The sequence below is a fragment of the Pseudoliparis swirei genome, chromosome 5, assembly GCF_029220125.1.
Source record: "Pseudoliparis swirei isolate HS2019 ecotype Mariana Trench chromosome 5, NWPU_hadal_v1, whole genome shotgun sequence".
NCBI lineage: Eukaryota > Metazoa > Chordata > Actinopteri > Perciformes > Liparidae > Pseudoliparis > Pseudoliparis swirei.
In genome coordinates, this window is record NC_079392.1 from 2610606 (window position 1) to 2628973 (window position 18368).

Sequence of the window (18368 nt, forward strand, 5' to 3'; positions counted from 1 at the left end):
CATGAAGAAACAACTAAAACACTCACATGTCAGTGTTTTTGTTCTGATTTCAGAGATTTTAGACTTGGAGATCTTCCTTATGCTTGTGCGTTTCATTAAATCCAGCTGTGTCCTGTGGTGATGGAACCTAAAGACACTGAAGATTGATGTATTAGTCACATGGTGCATTTTGGGCTCAGTGTGGAGCCTCCATTGTGCAGAGGAAGAGTCCGAAAACAAAGAGCGCCTCAGAGCCCGGAGACAAAGAGAGATGGATCATAACAGCACAACGACACGAGGAGATTTCGTGGAACCCAGAATTAAAGCGTGGGAGGAACAGCGCTGCTCTTATTTTGATGCTGTTTGTCTTTCCCCTTCAGGAATATTCTGGGGGTCGGCGTGGCGTGCAGCTCCCTGCTGGCTGCTGCGTGACCCTCTGGAGTTACACTGATTTCCATGAAGCCTTGAAAAGGAGGAGGAAGGGGAAGGGGGGGGGGGGGCTGCAAACCGATCCCTACGCCCCCCCCCCCTCCCATCCCCACCCGCATCAACAAGACGTGGATCTGAACTCTCGCTGACGTCGTGATGTCACAGCCCCTGTTTGTACGGAGCGGCCTGCGGGCGTCACATGACCAAAGAGCTCCAGTTGATTGGTGTTATTATAATTTGTATATATTTTAATTAGATTTATATATATATATTTATATAAATATACATATATTCATATATGTATTTAGAAATATATATATATATATATATTAATATATATTTATTTTAATTTATATTTACATATATATATAACAATTATATATATATACATGTTTTATATTGGTGTTAGAATTTTCTAACATTGATGTTGTACATTGCATAAAAAATGTAATATGCTACATTTTGATTGCAGGAACTTCTTTGTCTCCACAATCCGGTCCAGAGGAACAGCTCCAATACATTCAGAGTCGACTCTTTGGCCCTCAAGACCAAACACAGCTGGATTGGAGCCGATCTGCACACCTAAACACCGACACGTCTCCACAACAAAGCCTCCCGACGTCACGTGTCCTTCCTCTCCGACGCCTCGATGCCACCGGAGGGAGAAGCTTGTTTTGGTTTGTCTGCCCCCGTTTCCTCCGTCTTGTCGGGATCTGTTCGGAATGTGAGGCGATAATGATTTTAAACGTAAGAAAATGAAAAGAAACATCGGAACGATGACTTCCTCACGGCGGCCTGGACCAGTTGTTTCTGCTCACAGGCGTCCTGATTGGGTTTATTTTATATTGGGTTATATCCTCAAAGGAAAACAGTAAACAATGGTGCCAAATGTGTCCCTAGAGGACTGATGCCAGCAAAGTGAAAACATGCATGTCTGCAGACAGCTTGTGTAATAATATAATAACCAGGAGGAACCCGGAGGAACCTGGAAGAAACCAGGAGGAATCTGGAGGGACCTGGAAGAACACAGGGGAACCTAGAGGGAACCAGCAGTAATCTGGAGGGAACATTGGAGGAACCTGGAGGGAACCAGGAGGAACATGTAGGAACCTGGAAGAATCTGGAGGAAACCAGGAGGAATCTGGAGGGAACCCTGGAGGAACCAGGAGGAGGAACCTGGAGGGAAACCGGGAGGAACCCGGAGGAACCCAGGAGGAACCCGTAGTAAACCAGGAGGAACCTGGAAGAACCCGGAGGGAAACCAGGAGGAACCTGGAGGGAAACCAGGAGGAACCTGGAAGAACCTGGAAGGAAACCAGGAAGGAAACCAGGAGGAACCTGGAAGAACCTGGAGGGAAACCAGGAAGAACCCGGAGGAACCTGGAAGGAAACCAGGAAGAACCCGGAGGGAAACCAGGAGGAACCTGGAAGAAACCGGAGGAACCTGGAGGGAAACCAGGAGGAACCTGGAAGAACCCGGAGTAAACCAGGAGGAACCCACGCTGCCACGGGGAGAACACATAGACGGTTCTGCCCGGGGGATCGGACCCCGGGGCCCGTCTTGCTGTGAGGTGACAGGCCACACCCCCACCGTGCAGCACACACACATTTTGAGTTCTTGATTATAATCTCCTAAATTAAATGTAATTATTTTGGAAAGTTTAGTCCGACCAAGTTCACCGACAGGAAGGAAACATCTGCATGAAACACGCAGCGTCAGCAGAAACCCCGACCGCTTCCTGAAACACACAGTGTGTCTCCACTGAAACTCAACTCGGCGTCTTTAACTTCTTCACATTCAACGTGCTCTACAATTACATGTAAAGTAGGTCGGATGCCGGTTGCTGATTGGCCGGCCGAGACCAACTCAGCGGGCCGGCGGCACCGATTGGTCGAGACCGAGAGGGCGGGGTTAGAAACAACTGGTGTGATCAACCAGCTGCTTGTCAACAAGCTCTGAACAACAGCTCGTGATCACACACACGAAAACCTCCTGTGACTTGCGTCACTGAATGCACCCCGAGAGGATTTCTCCAGCTTGACCTTTGACCCACGTTAATAACTTTGTGTAATATGTTTTTTTTCTGGTGTTTTATGAGCTACTTGTACAAAGTACAACCTGAACCAGAGGAAACTCTCCGCGCTCCACAGCGAGTTCACTGCCGCAGGCCGAGACGAGGCCACAAGGGAAGGGATTTGCGCAACTGCTCAATTAAAAAAGGTGTCACATGCTGAACTCTGATCGTAATGATTGGGTTTTAACGGCGTCTCGTTCCCCGTGCTCACCGAGCTCTCGGCAGCGAGATTGTTTTGACTCATTCTGATGAACACGATGTACCAGATTCACTGGCACGCAACCCGACACAGAGGCCCCGATGTCACGCACTCTACTGATAGAAGAAGTCACAGCTGAGAAACACTGAGGAACATTTGTTTTTTATTAGAAAAAAGATTACAAAACCTCGACAAGATTGTGAATCTACAATTTCTGTATAAAAAAAAAAAAGATATAAATGTGTGTTTTCTGTTTTTTTCAGTGCGTGACGACTTTTTAAAAAGTCGCTCGGCAAACCAGGAAGTCTTCTGTCGGACTGCGACAGTCCGTCTGGAAGTTAAGAGGAGAACTGACAATCCTCCGGGTTCTGGAATGTTCTTTGTCCGTTCGTTTCGGTGGCGTCTCCAGTTTAAGGCTCTTGTGTTCTGCTGGAGCGTCACACGGCACGGAGGCATCTGGATCCCATCAGGAGCTCCAGAACACGTGGCTCAGGTCTCCTCCTCCTCCTCCTCCTCCTCCTGTTGTTGTTTAGCAGCTAATCTGAGACCCTCGTGCAGCTTCATCCTATTTCCACGCTGCGCTAGAATCGACCACCGCAGCCGCCGGTCTGCCGTCTATCTTCATCTCCTGGAGCCCTCGACTCCTCTGGAGTCCATCCACATACATGAAAACCCACTTTTCCTCAGATTACATTCATCTCTATGGAGAGAAGGAGTCCATGAAACTCACGCAATCTGCAACTGCAGATAATTACGTCATGTGTATTTTTCCCCCTTTTCCCATATGTGACCTGCAGGTGCGTCTCCACCTGCTCCACATGGTACAGGATGTGCTTAATTAAGAGAAGACGTCATCGACAGCAATGTCGGTTCTTGAGATCTACATGGTGGTGCCGGGGGAAGAAGAGTTGTGAAGGTAAGAGTGCACCTTTTTACGACACTCAGGTGAAACTTTAACTCTCCGCCTAACAAAGTGATCTTTCACCCCCCCCCCCCCCAAATATGTCCTAAACTCTTTAAATCTCAAAACCCACCTCACATGAGGGAATCGTTTGATCGTGAGATATTTGTAACTCGCGTCATTAAAAAAAGGAGTCAAAAATAAAAAGTCACTTGTGGAGGACGGGAGCCGACGTGGAGAAGCTGCTTTCCTCAAAGAGTCCACTTCTTCTTCTTCTTCTTCACGGGTTTGGAAAAACAAAGCGGTTGGCTTCTCCGCCGACGTCGAGTTCCCGTAAACTCCGCCTCCTGAGCTCCCCGAGGCGCTCCGGTTCCACGTCCTGGCGACGCTGTCCCCGTGGAACCGGGGGCCCGCTGATTGGAGAGGATCCAGGAGAAAACAAATCTCGTGATTTGTTTCTTTAAGTTAAAGTTGATGGACGATCAACGGTTCAACACGTCATGCAGCGACGCCTCATGTTCAGGGGCTGAGGGTTGGGGTCCACCTGGAGGGGACAGGGGGGGAGGGCGTTAGATGGTGACCAATGAACAGGTTCATCCACACGACCAATGAACAGGTTCATCCACACGACCAATGAACAGGTTCATCCTCATGACCAATGAACAGGTTCATCCACATGACCAATGAACAGGTTCATCCATATGACCAATGAACAGGTTCATCCTCATGACCAATGAACAGGTTCATCCTCATGACCAATGAACAGGTTCATCCACATGACCAATGAACAGGTTCATCCACACGACCAATGAACAGGTTCATCCACACTACAAATGAACAGGTTCATCCACACGACCAATGAACAGGTTCATCCACACGACCAATGAACAGATTCATCTACATGACCAATGAACAGGGTTCATCCACATGACCAATAAACAGGGTTCATCCTCATGACCAATGAACAGGTTCATCCACACGACCAATGAACAGGTTCATCCACACGACCAATGAACAGGTTCATCCACACGACCAATGAACAGGGTTCATCCACATGACCAATGAACAGGTTCATCCACATGACCAATGAACAGGTTCATCCTCATGACCAATGAACAGGTTCATCCACATGACCAATGAACAGGTTCATCCACATAACCAATGAACAGGTTCATCTACATGACCAATGAACAGGTTCATCCACATGACCAATGAACAGGTTCATTCTCATGGCGACCAATGAACAGGTTCATCTACATGACCAATGAACAGGTTCATCCACATGACCAATGAACAGGTTCATCCTCATGACCAATGAACAGGTTCATCCACATGACCAATGAACAGGTTCATCCACATGACCAATGAACAGGTTCATCCACATGACCAATGAACAGGTTCATCCTCATGACCAATGAACAGGTTCATCCACATGACCAATGAACAGGTTCATCCACATGACCAATGAACAGGTTCATCCACATGACCAATGAACAGGTTCATCCTCATGACCAATGAACAGGTTCATCCACATGACCAATGAACAGGTTCATCCTCATGACCAATGAACAGGTTCATCTACATGACCAATGAACAGGTTCATCCTCATGACCAATGAACAGGTTCATCCACATGACTAATGAACAGGTTCATCACCATGACCAATGAACAGGGTTCATCCTCATGACCAATGAACAGGTTCATCCTCATGACCAATGAACAGGCTCATCCTCATGACCAATGAACAGGTTAATCCACATGACCAATGAACAGGTTCATCCACATGACCAATGAACAGGTTCATCCACATGACCAATGAACAGGTTCATCCTCATGACCAATGAACAGGTTCATCCACATGACCAATGAACAGGTTCATCCTCATGACCAATGAACAGGTTCATCCACATGACCAATGAACAGGTTCATCCTCATGACCAATGAACAGGTTCATCCACATGACCAATGAACAGGTTCATCCACATGTTGATGGATTTTGATGACTTTAAACCAAATTTCCATGACCAAACATTTTTTTAAATCTCCGTGTATACACGTGTATTTTCCCTTAAATGACACAAATTAATGAGAAAATAGTTTGATTAAAAGAATAAATATTTATATAAATGTTTATTCTTTTAATTAAACTGTTTAAATGAACATGTGAATATAACTAACTTCCATTACTTTTTCAGAAGTTTTGGGATTCATATTCTTTTCAAGGACTTTTCCAGGCCTGAAAATAACCATTTTAAAATGGCATGACCTTTTCCAGGATTTCCAGTATCGGGCGACTCACCTCGCTGTACACCGGCGGAGGTCGGAAGCGAAACTCTTGAAGGAACGCCATGAGGGGGCGCTCCAGGATCCCACTCAGGTCCTCGGCGGGCTGCCGGACCATCGCCGTGCGTTGCTCCGCCTCCTCCCGGGTCACCACGGAGCTGTAGTCTGGAGGCGCTGCAGAGGAGAAGGAGGCGAGATGAGTCCTCAGGTCCAAACATCAACAGGGAAAACTCTTTAAAAACATGTGCAACACCGATTTGACCGAACATTCAGCAACTTTAAACTAAACTACCAGTATTAAAGTGAACTTTAAACTAAACTACCAGTATCAAAGTCAACTTTAAACTAAACTACCAGTATTAAAGTGAACTTTAAACTAAACTACCAGTATCAAAGTCAACTTTAAACTAAACTACCAGAATTAAAGTCAACTTTAAACTAACAGTATTAAAGGACCCGTTAAACTAAACTACCAGTATTAAACTCAACTTTAAACTAAACTACCAGTATCAAAGTCAACTTTAAACTAAACTACCAGTATTAAAGTGAACTTTAAACTAACAGTATCAAAGTCAACTTTAAACTAAAGTACCAGTATTAAAGTGAACTTTAAACTAAACTACCAGTATTAAAGTCAACTTTAAACTCTACCAGAATTAAAGTCAACTTTAAACTAACAGTATTAAAGGACCCGTTAAACTAAACTACCAGTATTAAACTAAACTACCAGTATTAAACTCAACTTTAAACTAAACTACCTGTATTAAAGTGAACTTTAAACTAAACTACCAGTATTAAACTCAACTTTAAACTAAACTACCAGTATTAAAGGAGCATTTAAACTAAACTACTAGTATTAAAGTGAACTTTAAACTAAACTACCAGAATAAAAGGAGCCTTTAAATTAAACTACTAGTGTTAAACTCAACCTTAAACTAAACTACCAGTATAAAAGTAAACTTCAAACTAAACCACCAGTATTAAAAGGAGCCTTTAAACTAAACTACCAGCATTAAAGTGAACTTTAAACTAAACTACCAGCATTAAAGTGAACTTTAAACTAAACTACGAGTGTTAAAGGGCCCTTACGCTCCGGCTGCTCGGGGATGGCCATGCGGAGCCACTCCAGGTTGACGCTGCACTGGCTGCTGACGCTGGAGGTCCGGCTGCCGAAGGGATGGAGCGGGATGGTCCCGATGACCAGCGGCAGCTCCAGGCACAGCTTGGACGAGCCGGGAACGTCAACACAAATCTGGTGGAAGGAGTAAAAAAGAAAAAGAAAAGTTAGCGGAATGTGAGTAAAGTGCAGCGAAAAGAGGGAACACGGCATTTTAAAACGACAGGAGGAGTAAAGCGTCTCATTGAAAGCTCACCTTGAGCATGTACTCCACTTTGATGATGCGGCACTGCAGGATGGAGGGGCCCACGGGGGGGATCTTGATGGCGCGGCCGTGCCACGTCTGCCTGCACCTGGCGCCCACGATGTCGCCGGACAGCACGCCGACCACCGCGTGCTTCTGCTTCATGGTGCCGCGGGCGATGAACGTCTGCGTCTGGGTGATGTACGCTTTGGGCACGATGGACCTGGAGGTCGCGTTGTCGAACTCCGCGAACACGGGGATCACCTCACCTGGGGAGGAGGGAAAAATACATTTTAATGAATCATAAATACTCTCTACATAGGTAATGTGGTACATGACTATTCTCTGGTGTTTAATGAAGTCTCTACAGAGGTGTGTAGAGGCCCATCTCCAGTGTTCTAATGGTACATTGTGTTATCGCCTTAGAAGACTAGCGGAGGGGTAGAAAACCCTCTAAACCCTTTTTATGTGAGCGCAGCTGAAAACAGTTATGCTGGTGAGAGAAGCTATAAAACTGGCCTTCCTTTGAGCCACAAGAATAACATTAATATTTACTATAAAAATCATTATTTATAACCTCCTCAAGGTCTTGACTAGATTTTATATTCATGTTGCAATTAATTAGATAAATAAAAGTGAGAGTTTTCATGGAAAACACCAAATTGTCTGGGTGACCCCAAAAGAAATTGAAAAAACGAGAGGCTTCTAATCTGGCCTGAAAATTCAGGTTTTTTTAAATGATGGCGTCGCTCCGGCTGCACGCCGCTCCTCACCTGGTGTGTAGCCTTTGCGGTCGATCTTGGCCGTCACGGACACCTGTCCAAAGTTGCGGTACCATGTCCGGGCCATCTTGTCCTTGGTGCCAGCCTGCGGCTCCTGAGAATGAGCAAGAAGAGATGAGTGTCTCTGAACCGCCCGATAAGTCATGAAGTCAGGGGAGGACACTTATATATATTTTTTTAGGGAGGGGGGTATTTTTTTCCCCTCACCAACTGAAATCCAGGAGCATCTAAAAAGAAACTGGGGGGACTTCTTAAAACTTGTGAAATAACATTTAACCTTTTGTTCAAAAATAATAAATATACTTATTTAGGCTTACAGGATATGAGCAATTGTCATTAAAATGGTCATAATAAGACTATTAGGCACTAATAAGACTATTAGGCAATAATAAGACTGAGGCAGTAGTATAAAGTGTTTTCTTAGATTTTTTTAACAAAAAACAAACAGAAAACATAAATCAGACAATCATATTCAATTTTATTCGCATTCCTTTGTGGTTAATTATTTTTAGTATATTTTTTAAACAACTATTAACAATTATAATTTTCTTTTTTTTAAAATAATTAAAAATGATATTTATTGACAAAATCAAAACGCTATTAAATTATTATAAATTATCTAAATTATGGGGGGGGGTTCCCCTCTCCTCGTGATATATGGGGCAACATTATATTTCTTCTATTTATATTATATATATTTGCCCTCCGCCCCGGTGTGTGTCCGGCGCTCACCAGGAAGGCCGGCGTGTTGATGTCGATGGGCTCGATGACGGTGAACTCCTTCTTCATCTTCCTCACCGCGGCCCACGGCCGGTGCAGCTTCACCTTCACCCAGTAGCGGATGCTGCCGTGCTTCCCCTCGAAGGAGGTGACCAGCGTCTCCTCGGGCAGCTGGAAGCTGAAGGGGAACTCGTGTCGGCCGGCGGGGAGGACGAACGCTTCCCCGTTATCTGAGAGAAGAGAGAGAGAGATGAAGATTAAAGTTACACGTCAGAAGACGAACGGAGTAGAAAAAACACTTTAAACCCTTTTTATGTGAGCGCAGCTGAAAACAGTTATCCTGGTGAGAGAAGCTATAAAACTGGCCTTCCATTGAGCCACAAGAACTACATTAATATTTACAATATAAATCATTATTTATAACCTCGTCAATGTCTTGACTATATTTTATATTCATGTTTCAATTCATTTGATAAATAAAAGTGAGAGTTTTCATAGAAAACACCAAACTTTTGAATGGTAGTGTAAATAAAGACACCAATAAACAACCAATACAGCGCAATTAAGAAACGTCTTAATGTTTTTTAATCGATTATCTGCTTCTGCGGGAGCTTCAGTCATGTTCTACAAAAAATACACCGAATTTTTCTTTATAAATCCCCTGAAAGTGAAATCTTTTAAAAGCAAGACTCTTTATTTAATAGAAACTGTGTTTAGAGAAAATGAAGAAAAAGATGAAATTTAAAGTTCCAGGTCACACTTGTTTTTGATTTCAAGATTAAATGTTCCTTAAAGAGTTTCAGTGTCATAAAGTGTACAAAAAGTATTACGAAACCAATAAAACCACCAGCACAGCGCAGTTACGTAACAAAGCTTTCATGTTTTTTAATCGAGTTTCTGCTTCTGCGTTAGTTTCAATATGTTCTACAATAAAAAAAACACATTTGGTTTCTTTAGAAATCCCCTGAAAGTGAAATCTTTCATAGCACGACTCTTTATTAGAAATCGCTCTGTTTCTGTGCAGTCACATGACCCGTGTGCCCAGAGGGGCGGCGCCTCCTCCATTGTGCTGAGAACATGTTTTTCTCAAGCTGTATTATGTGTTTATGGCCGTCTCGGCTGCTCTGTGTGCGTTTCCTCTCCTGCTGCAGGTCCATGAAACACGTGTTTACGTTTAAGCGACTTTGGTTTAGTTTCCCTTTGTTGGCTGGAAGCAGCTTCTTAATTAAAATAACAATAGTAATCCTCTCAAGAGGTCAAGTGGGCTGTTAGGAGCCTTCTCTTGTTAGTTTATGTGCACACCAGCAACATCACTTTTTAAAAACAACAGCAAAATCTTTTACTGTTGGGTTTTTTTTCGTCACTTTTTGTTTGTCAGGAAGTTTTTTTATAAAATACCAAATCAAGCGCAAAAATAAATAAACTTTTAAGAATATGATTTTTTTTGTCACGTTTTGTTTGTCAGGATTTAAAAAATAAAAATACCAAATAAAATAAAAAATAAAAAATGTTGACATGATTTTTTTTAGGAAGTTTTTGTTTTGTTTTGAAAAGAACAAATCAAGCAAATAATTCAACTTTTAATATTCAGATTTTTTTTTCAATAAAATACCAAATCAAGCAAAAAGACAAAATAATGCAAGAACAGAACTTAAAACTGAAACTGAGTTTCCGGTGTGCACTTCTAAATAACTCTGAGTCCATGAGCTGAGGAGAAAAATCACTCTGGAGTTTCTTCGAAGGAGAAAAAGTTTCCTGTCAAGACTTTTCTCAACAGATGTTTTCAGAATGAAGAGCAAAGACAGCTGTTGAAACCGTATATATTATATACTGAGTTATGACTAACAAGGAACTTCTCAGATGGCAGAATAAAGAACAAACAGTCCTAGAAATGCTTTTTGTCCTGAATGACCAGCGTGTGTTTAGTTTACTGAAGTTTCTCTTTTACTTCTTCAGAGAAGAAGCAAACAACAAAGAAATGCCCTCTTAAAAGGCTTAAAATAAAGAGATATTTTCAAGTTGAGTTCGACTTCATTTGAAGAGCAGTAGGTGATCCATTGCGTTATGAATAATACAAAAAACTCACTTCCAAAACAAGTTACAACTTGACTTCAACCAGGGAACAATAAGTCCTCTACTCATGGTTAGTTTAACTCTCACACTTAATTATGAAACACAAACAAATAAATCACCTCTCATAAAAGCTTATAATAAAATGTTGTTTTCAAGTTGAGTTTAACTTCATTTAAAAAATGGGATTCAGTGAACCAGTTGTTATGAATAAAGTCAGAATATTACACAAAAACAAGTTCCAACATGACGACAGCAGACATTAATACAACCAGAATAAATAAGTCCATTACTCATGATTAGTTTAACTCTCATACTGAATTATGAAACACTAACAACCAAATAAATAACCTCTTTCCCTCTTGAATGGAAGCTCTGTGTCCTCCTGCCTGACCACCGGGGGCCAGACCCCGCACCCCGCCTGCGCTCCCCCCGCCGCAGCGCCCTCCACAGCGGACTGACCTGCCGGCAGCAGCACCTCCCTCCGGTTCAAGTACTCCACCTCGTCGCTGTAGTTCTGGGTGTACGCGGTGCTGGAGCCGGCGGACCGGGACTCGGTCCAGTGCACTTTGGCGAACCCCTCGGCGTGGAGCTTCAGGGAGTCCACCCGGGTCTCCCCGGACAGGTCGACCACCACCCGGCCGGACACCACGTCCCCGCTGCTGAACACCGGAGGGCAGTCCTCCTCCGGGGAGTCGAAGACCACGTCAAACTTTTTCAACTTGTCGAAAATCATTTTTTTTGTGTGCAAAGTCCTCTGTTCTGACTCCTGTGTTCTGAGTTCTGGTCCCGCGGTGTATTCAAATATATTTTCGTGTCCTGAAGTGTGTTTTTCATTCACTTTTCGCTCGGACTGTGGAGCCTTCCGTCCGCGGCCCTATTTCAGCCGGAGAAAGTGGGCGTGGCCTCCACGTTATGTAAGGCCTCCAGAGAGCAGCTCGAAAGGCTGGTGATGCCTTCAGGTGCTCCTCTGACGGGCCGACTTCTCAGTGCTTGACACTTGTTGACGTGAGCTTTTTAAAAACGTTATTTGGTCAAAACAACAACAAAACTTCTCAAAACTTTTCAACAAGAATAAAACACACTTAGAGGGTTTCGGTGTGTGTGTTTGTGTAAAGTGAAATCCGCTGCAGCGGCTAAAAACCAGACCATGCATCCAGGTTCAAGACCCCGACTGTTACGTATGACATATTACAAAGTCTCATAACAACGACCTCATCGGGGCCGATCAACCTTCACCTCTTTCCTGCATATCTGACACCGACTGCACACGCTCTCGGTAAGAAGATATCAACAGACTGTCCTTTTAGTGCAGGCGAGGCCACAGAAGCAAAGCATGAGAACAAGTCTGCACAAAACAACAACAACACAACGTTGTGACGTAGTGACAACCACAAACACTTAAGGATAACATCCTGACAACGCCGGTGTCTTACTTCCTCAGTCCTACTTACAACTTTAGTGAGGTAACTCGTGTGCAACGCTCATCAAAACACATGCTCATATTTCCTGGCCGAGCCTGAAGGCAGCATCATAAACATGCAGACTGGGTGTGGAGGCAGCAGAGAGGAAAACAAGGCCTGCTGCTGGTGATTGATGGTTACAGGTTCCTAGAAGAAAACAGACTTACTGAACATGCCTCCGTCTGGCAGAGATCCGCCCTGAGCAGCTCACAGGGAAATAGTTTCACTCTGTACCGAAGATGTTGACTCGGCTTCTTCCACGTTGCTATTAAAATACTGTTTCCCAGCCGGCGCACTCGTGGAAACCACAAAGCTATAAAAGCATGCAACTTAATGCCCCCAAAGCCACTGATGGAAAACAACTGCTATCCCAGCTCCAATAATAAAAGGGATACCACACAGAGATGTCCCCCTTGAAACGTGTGCACAACTAAGCCACTTGCATGAATCATACACCACACGGAGGCTTTTTATCAACTTCCAACATGTGCAAACAAAAGAAAAAAGGAGCAACATTGATTTTTTTTTCTTTAAAACCCTGCAGCAATCAATTAAAAAGTGAAAAACCTGCTTACATATTTAACTGGGGTACTCTTTTCATGTTTAGTTGATTGTAAAACTGAACAAAAATCAAGTCTGGACTCTGAAAAACAAAGTTGTTTACTCCTTTGTTCCCCGGTAGGAAGAAGTCAGCTCTTCAGCGCCCCCTTGTGGAGGCAGAGTGAACAGCTACAGGACAACCAGGATGTTTTCGACACCGCCTGAACAGGGTGTGTGCCTGTGTGTGTGTGTGTGTGTGTGTGTGCGTGTGCGTGTGTGAAGGACTTTTAAGTATAAATTAATAAATGCATGAATAAAAACAGGAATACAAAAATTCTTAAATGAATGAATAAATAAATAAATGCTTAAATAAATGTATGACTAAATAAATAAAAACAGGAATAAATAAATAAATGCTTAAATAAATGAATAAATACAGCTCATTTGCATACAAGGATACATAAATGTCACACATAAATAAATGAAGAAATACAGAAATGTAGAAATAGATTTATTTAATGATGTCCTGTTTAGGCATAATTTATATTTATGTATTTCCTGTATTTATTTAGACATCTATTTAAGCATTTATTTATTTATTCTTGTATTTATACATTTATTTAATTATTTATTTATTCATGCATTTATTTATTTATACTTAAGACATTTTAAGTCCTCCATATGTGTATGTGTGTGTGTGTGTGTGTATCTATGAAAAGTTGTAGATGGTGCTGCTCACAGAATAATAAAGTCACTGTTACTTTACTTCTTGCCGGTTTGTATAAAAGTATAAATTACAAAGAGATGTCCTGCATCTTTTCTTGGGTATAATCAGTGAAGACAGCAGCAGAACTCATGTAATCAGACTCAAAAGCATCAATATGTCAGTTTTTGCTTCAAAGTACACGCAGGAGGTGATGGAAATGTAGTCAGCACGCCCCCTGCTGGAGACCCGGAGCAGCGCCGCTCTCCAGGTCTCTGGTCCTCCTGTGAGCAGCTGCAGTCAACACGTCCACCCCCACGTCGCTCTCTGAGGCCGCTGAGGACCATTGGTGATCACATATTAACTATATATATATATATATATATCCTGATCAATAATACTTGATCAATATATATATATATAATATATATATTGATCAAGTATTATACAGGACTGTCTCAGAAAATTTGAATATTGTGATAAAGTTCTTTATTTTCTGTAATGCAAAATGTCATGCATTCTGGATTCATTACAAATCAACTGAAATATTGCAAGCCTTTTATTCTTTTAATATTGCTGATTATAGAAAACTCAAATATCCTATCTCTAAATATTAGAATATCATGAAAAAGTATACTAGTAGGGTATTAAACAAATCACTTGAATTGTCTAATTAACTCAAAACACCTGCAGAGTTTCCTGAGCCTTGACAAACACTCAGCTGTTATAAATCTTTTTTTTTTGGGGTCTGAAATATTCAAATTTTTTATGAGATGGATTTTTTTTTTTTTCTTAAGAAAATAATCAGCAATATTAAAGAATAAAAGGCTTGCAATATTTCAGTTGATTTGTAATGAATCCAGAATGCATGACATTTTTGTTTTTTAATTGCATTACAGAAAATAAAGAACTTTATCACAATATTCTAATTTTCTGAGACAGTCCTGTATATATATACTTGAGAGCACAGAGGGATGTGAGGACATTGCATTCATCAATAATGTTTGCATGAGAAACAAGTTGTTTTCCTCCTCTGCTCTTCCTCCCTCCCTCCTCCTTCCTTTATCCTTCTCTGCTCTTCCTCCCTCCCTTCTTTCTCTTTCCTCCTCCTCTGCTCTTCCTCCCATTTACCTTCCTCCCTTTCTCTTTTCTCTGCTCTTCCTCCCTTTATCCTTCCTCTTCCTCTGCTCTTCCTCCTTTTCTGCTCTTCCTCCCTTTCAGCCTTGTTGTTGTTGTTGTTGTCCACAGAGAGACATGCAGGTGAAACCTCCCACATTCTAACCTTTCCACTGACCAGGTAAGAGTTCATTAATAGTCGGTCCGCTGGTTTATGGATCATTCTCTTGGCCCTGGCAGATATTCTGGGTGAAGAAGCTCAAAGAATCCCAGACGTGTTATTCTCCCGTAACGCTTCTATAACATTTCCTTTGATATATATGTGGCTTTATTATAATTTATACAGAGTCTAATTATGTTTTACATACATACTAAATGTGTATATCTGTTACCGGCATGTATGCGGCGGCTCGGCACGCTCAGCCTTTTAAGCCACTGATGATATGTTTTATTTAATCTTATTTATTTGTGTTTATTATTAAATATCTTATCTTATCCAGTTTTATTGTTTTTACCTGTTGCTGATGAGTCGCCAGCTTCATTTAAACATCCTTACTTTAATACAAATTATCAGAGTTATTTGGGTTATTTTTCTTTATTTAATGATATCATATTTGTTTGAGTACATTGTGGCTCCACATTGGATTCGTGTGCATAGATCGGTCCAGACGTTCCTGCATTACCACGTTAATGTTCTTTTAGTTTTTGTACTGCAGGTCAACAACAACAACACACACACACTGCTCTTATCTGAGCGTGCCGTGTTTACCTGTCCGGCCAGCTGTTGACATGGAATGAAACATTAACCGCTCTCTACAGTTTATTCACTGCGTCTCTGTTCTCTGCCGTCCACACCGGGGGAAATGCACTCTGCAGCTTTATGTCCTGAACACAGACATCACTGCTCGGGTTTATTTGGGCTGATTTGTGTTGAGTGTCGGGAGGTTGTGTCCCTAGACGAGCCGGCGTGGACCCACACATTTGGTCCAGATGGCTTTGTTTTGCAAACTGCAGCGTCGTGTGTCAGGGAGACATTTACATATGTTTTTAGGGGGCAATTTTTTCCCCCACTGACTGAAATCCATGAGAATTTAAAAAGAAATTGAGGGAATTATTTGAAACTTGTGAAGTAACATTTTACATTTTGTTCAAAAATAATAAATATACTTATTTAGGCAGACAGGATATGAGCAATTGTCATAAAAATGGCAATAATAAGACTAGAAGGCACTAATACAACTATTAGGCAGTAGTCTACAGATTTAAAGTGTTTTCTTGACATTTTTAACAAAAATTTTGTGGTTATTTATTGTTATTACATTTTTTTAAACAACTATTATTCCAGGGGCATCTAAAAATAAATTGAGGGCATTTTTTGCAACTTGAGAAATAACATTTAACCTTTGTTAAAAAATAATAAATATACTTATTTAGGCGGACAGGATATGAGCAATTGTCATAAAAATGGCAATAATAAGAATATTAGGCAATAGTCTACAGATTCAAAGTGTTTTCTTCACATTTTTTACAAAAATCTGACAATAATATTACATTTGATTTGTATTTGTTAGTTATTGTGATGATTTTTTTTAACTATTAACAATTAAAACCAATCAAAATCATATTTATAGATTTATTGTGTGTGTACCAACCTAGTGCAGGCAATGCAGATAGGACACACACAACAAAGAACCAAAGCAAAACGTTATTAAATTATTGAAATTATTAAGAGGAAATTATGGGGGCGTTTTGTGCCTCCTCTCCTAAAGATAGCAGGGGCAAATGTATCTTTCTTAGGGGCAGTTTTGCCCTTTGCCCCGGTGTGTTTCTCACGCTGGTCGTGCGGCTCAGCGCCCACGTCGAAGAGCAAAGCTGCAGTTTTCTACCCGATAATTGAGACTGGAGAGAGAACCTGTACATGCTGATGTACAGTTACTATGTTTACCACAGCAGCGCCACAGTGATGGATGGTATCGTACGGTGATGTCACGCGAAAGAACAAAACTGCACGGTCAGCACAAATTATAAATAAAATGCCCCAGATGCATCGTAAAGAAGACAGTGTTCTCCATTTGAAAATAGTCACAGCCGACTAGTCTGTTTTTGAGTTGTCTCTCTTCTAGCACTTTTAAAATGCTCTAAATATAGATCAACCAGCAGAATATTAACCCTACGATGGGCTCACTGACCTCGGATCAGATCAACCCGCAGAATATTAACCCTACGTTGGCTCACTGACCTCGGATCAGATCAACCAGCAGAATATTAACCCTACAAGGCGCTCACTGACCTCGGATCAGATGCTGTCGCTTCCTGAAGTACGTGATCTTGGAGGTGAAGTCGTTGTAGACAGAGTTGATGCCGCGGTTCTCCAGCCAGTGGGCGGCGGCCACCCCTCTGCCCTGCACCTTCAGCGACTCCACCCGGGTGTCCCTCCGGAGCTCCAGTACCACCTGGCCCGACACCACCTCCCCCCCGGTGAACGCTGCGTCGGCTGGGCCGTCCAGCTCCAGCTGGAAATACTTGATGGAGTTCAACATCCTTCCTAAAAAGGAAGATAGTTCAGCCGTTTGACACGAACAGATGCTCGTGGACAGAAATGGAACTTATTGATAATGTTTGCTATTCTTATTATTACATCGTATTTTTGGTGGAGTTCGGTGGTTCTGCTTAGAGTCCATGCCAGAGCCAGGCCCTTCAATAGCTACTGGAACATTTCTAAAACATGTTTGATCTTTTAGGTTTAATCTTATTGCTACATTTCTAAAAAAATATTCATCTTTTATGTTTAATCTTATTGCTACATTTCTTTTATCTTTTATTTTTAATCTTAATGCTACATTTCTAAAACATGTTTTATCTTTTATGTTTAATCTTATTGGTACATTTCTTTTATCTTTTATGTTTAATCTTATTGCTACATTTCTTTTATCTTTTATATTTAATATTATTACTACATTTCTTTTATCTTTTAGGTTTAATCTTATTTCTACATTTCTAAAACATGTTTTAGAAATGTAGAAATAAGAGAAAATAAAATAAACACAATGGTACATGTTTCTCTCTTGTTGTGATCTTTCACTAAGTAACTAAACAAAATGATCACTCAGGTATTTCAGTTTATAATAACCTCTGATATGTAGACACAATTTTACATTTCACTAAAACAAAAGCAATAAAAAACATTTGCCAAAAATGTTAACAAATTCAATATGAGAGCATATAATGTCGAACAAGAGCAAATAACTGAATCTTATTCTTGTAATAACATTTTAATAACAGCATCATGATTACTAATAGGTCTAATAGTGTTTTTATGTTCCGTTAAGTGTGTGTTTATGGTTAATCGAGACTTTTCTTAACGTCTCTCAGCCAATTAGGGTTGAGAGCCGTTAATGTCGAATCGACGTCTCTAATCAAATGTCTTTTAAAGACTCACCGGCAGGTCCGGAGCAACGCAGCCGGTCCAACGAAGACGAGCAGCCGGACTGGGAGCGCAGAGCCCGGCTTTAAAACACGAGCTTCCAACGCCCAGAAACACAGCGAGCGGCTCCCTGCTTCACACCACGAGGAGCACGCGCGAGCCACGCCCACTTTCACACTGAGGAGACAGCAAACGATAAAGAGCACGCGCGAGACACGCCCACTTTGACGCTGAGTAGCCCGCCAACCATAAAGAGCACGCACGAGACACGCCCACTTTAACACTGAGGAGCGGGAGAAGCAGGAGAGGGGGGGCCATTACAA

General features: G+C 41.9%; 1 protein-coding gene across 2 annotated transcripts; it reads right to left on the minus strand.

The window, feature by feature from the left end:
* Positions 1-2828: 2828 nt before the first annotated feature.
* arrdc2 (arrestin domain containing 2) lies at positions 2829-18166 on the minus strand. 2 transcript variants are annotated; one of them, XM_056415135.1, is made up of 8 exons: positions 18061-18166; positions 16912-17166; positions 8742-8959; positions 8001-8103; positions 7240-7496; positions 6956-7118; positions 5883-6040; positions 2829-4127 (listed from the first exon to the last, which is right to left on the minus strand). In XM_056415135.1, exons 2-8 carry the CDS (start codon positions 17159-17161, stop codon positions 4074-4076), a joined length of 1203 nt encoding a protein of 400 aa, XP_056271110.1. In that variant the 5' UTR covers positions 17162-17166; positions 18061-18166; the 3' UTR covers positions 2829-4073. The 2 variants fall into 2 exon arrangements, with proteins under 2 accessions (XP_056271110.1, XP_056271109.1); XM_056415134.1 differs by lacking the exons at positions 16912-17166; positions 18061-18166 and adding an exon at positions 11262-12447.
* Positions 18167-18368: the final 202 nt, after the last annotated feature.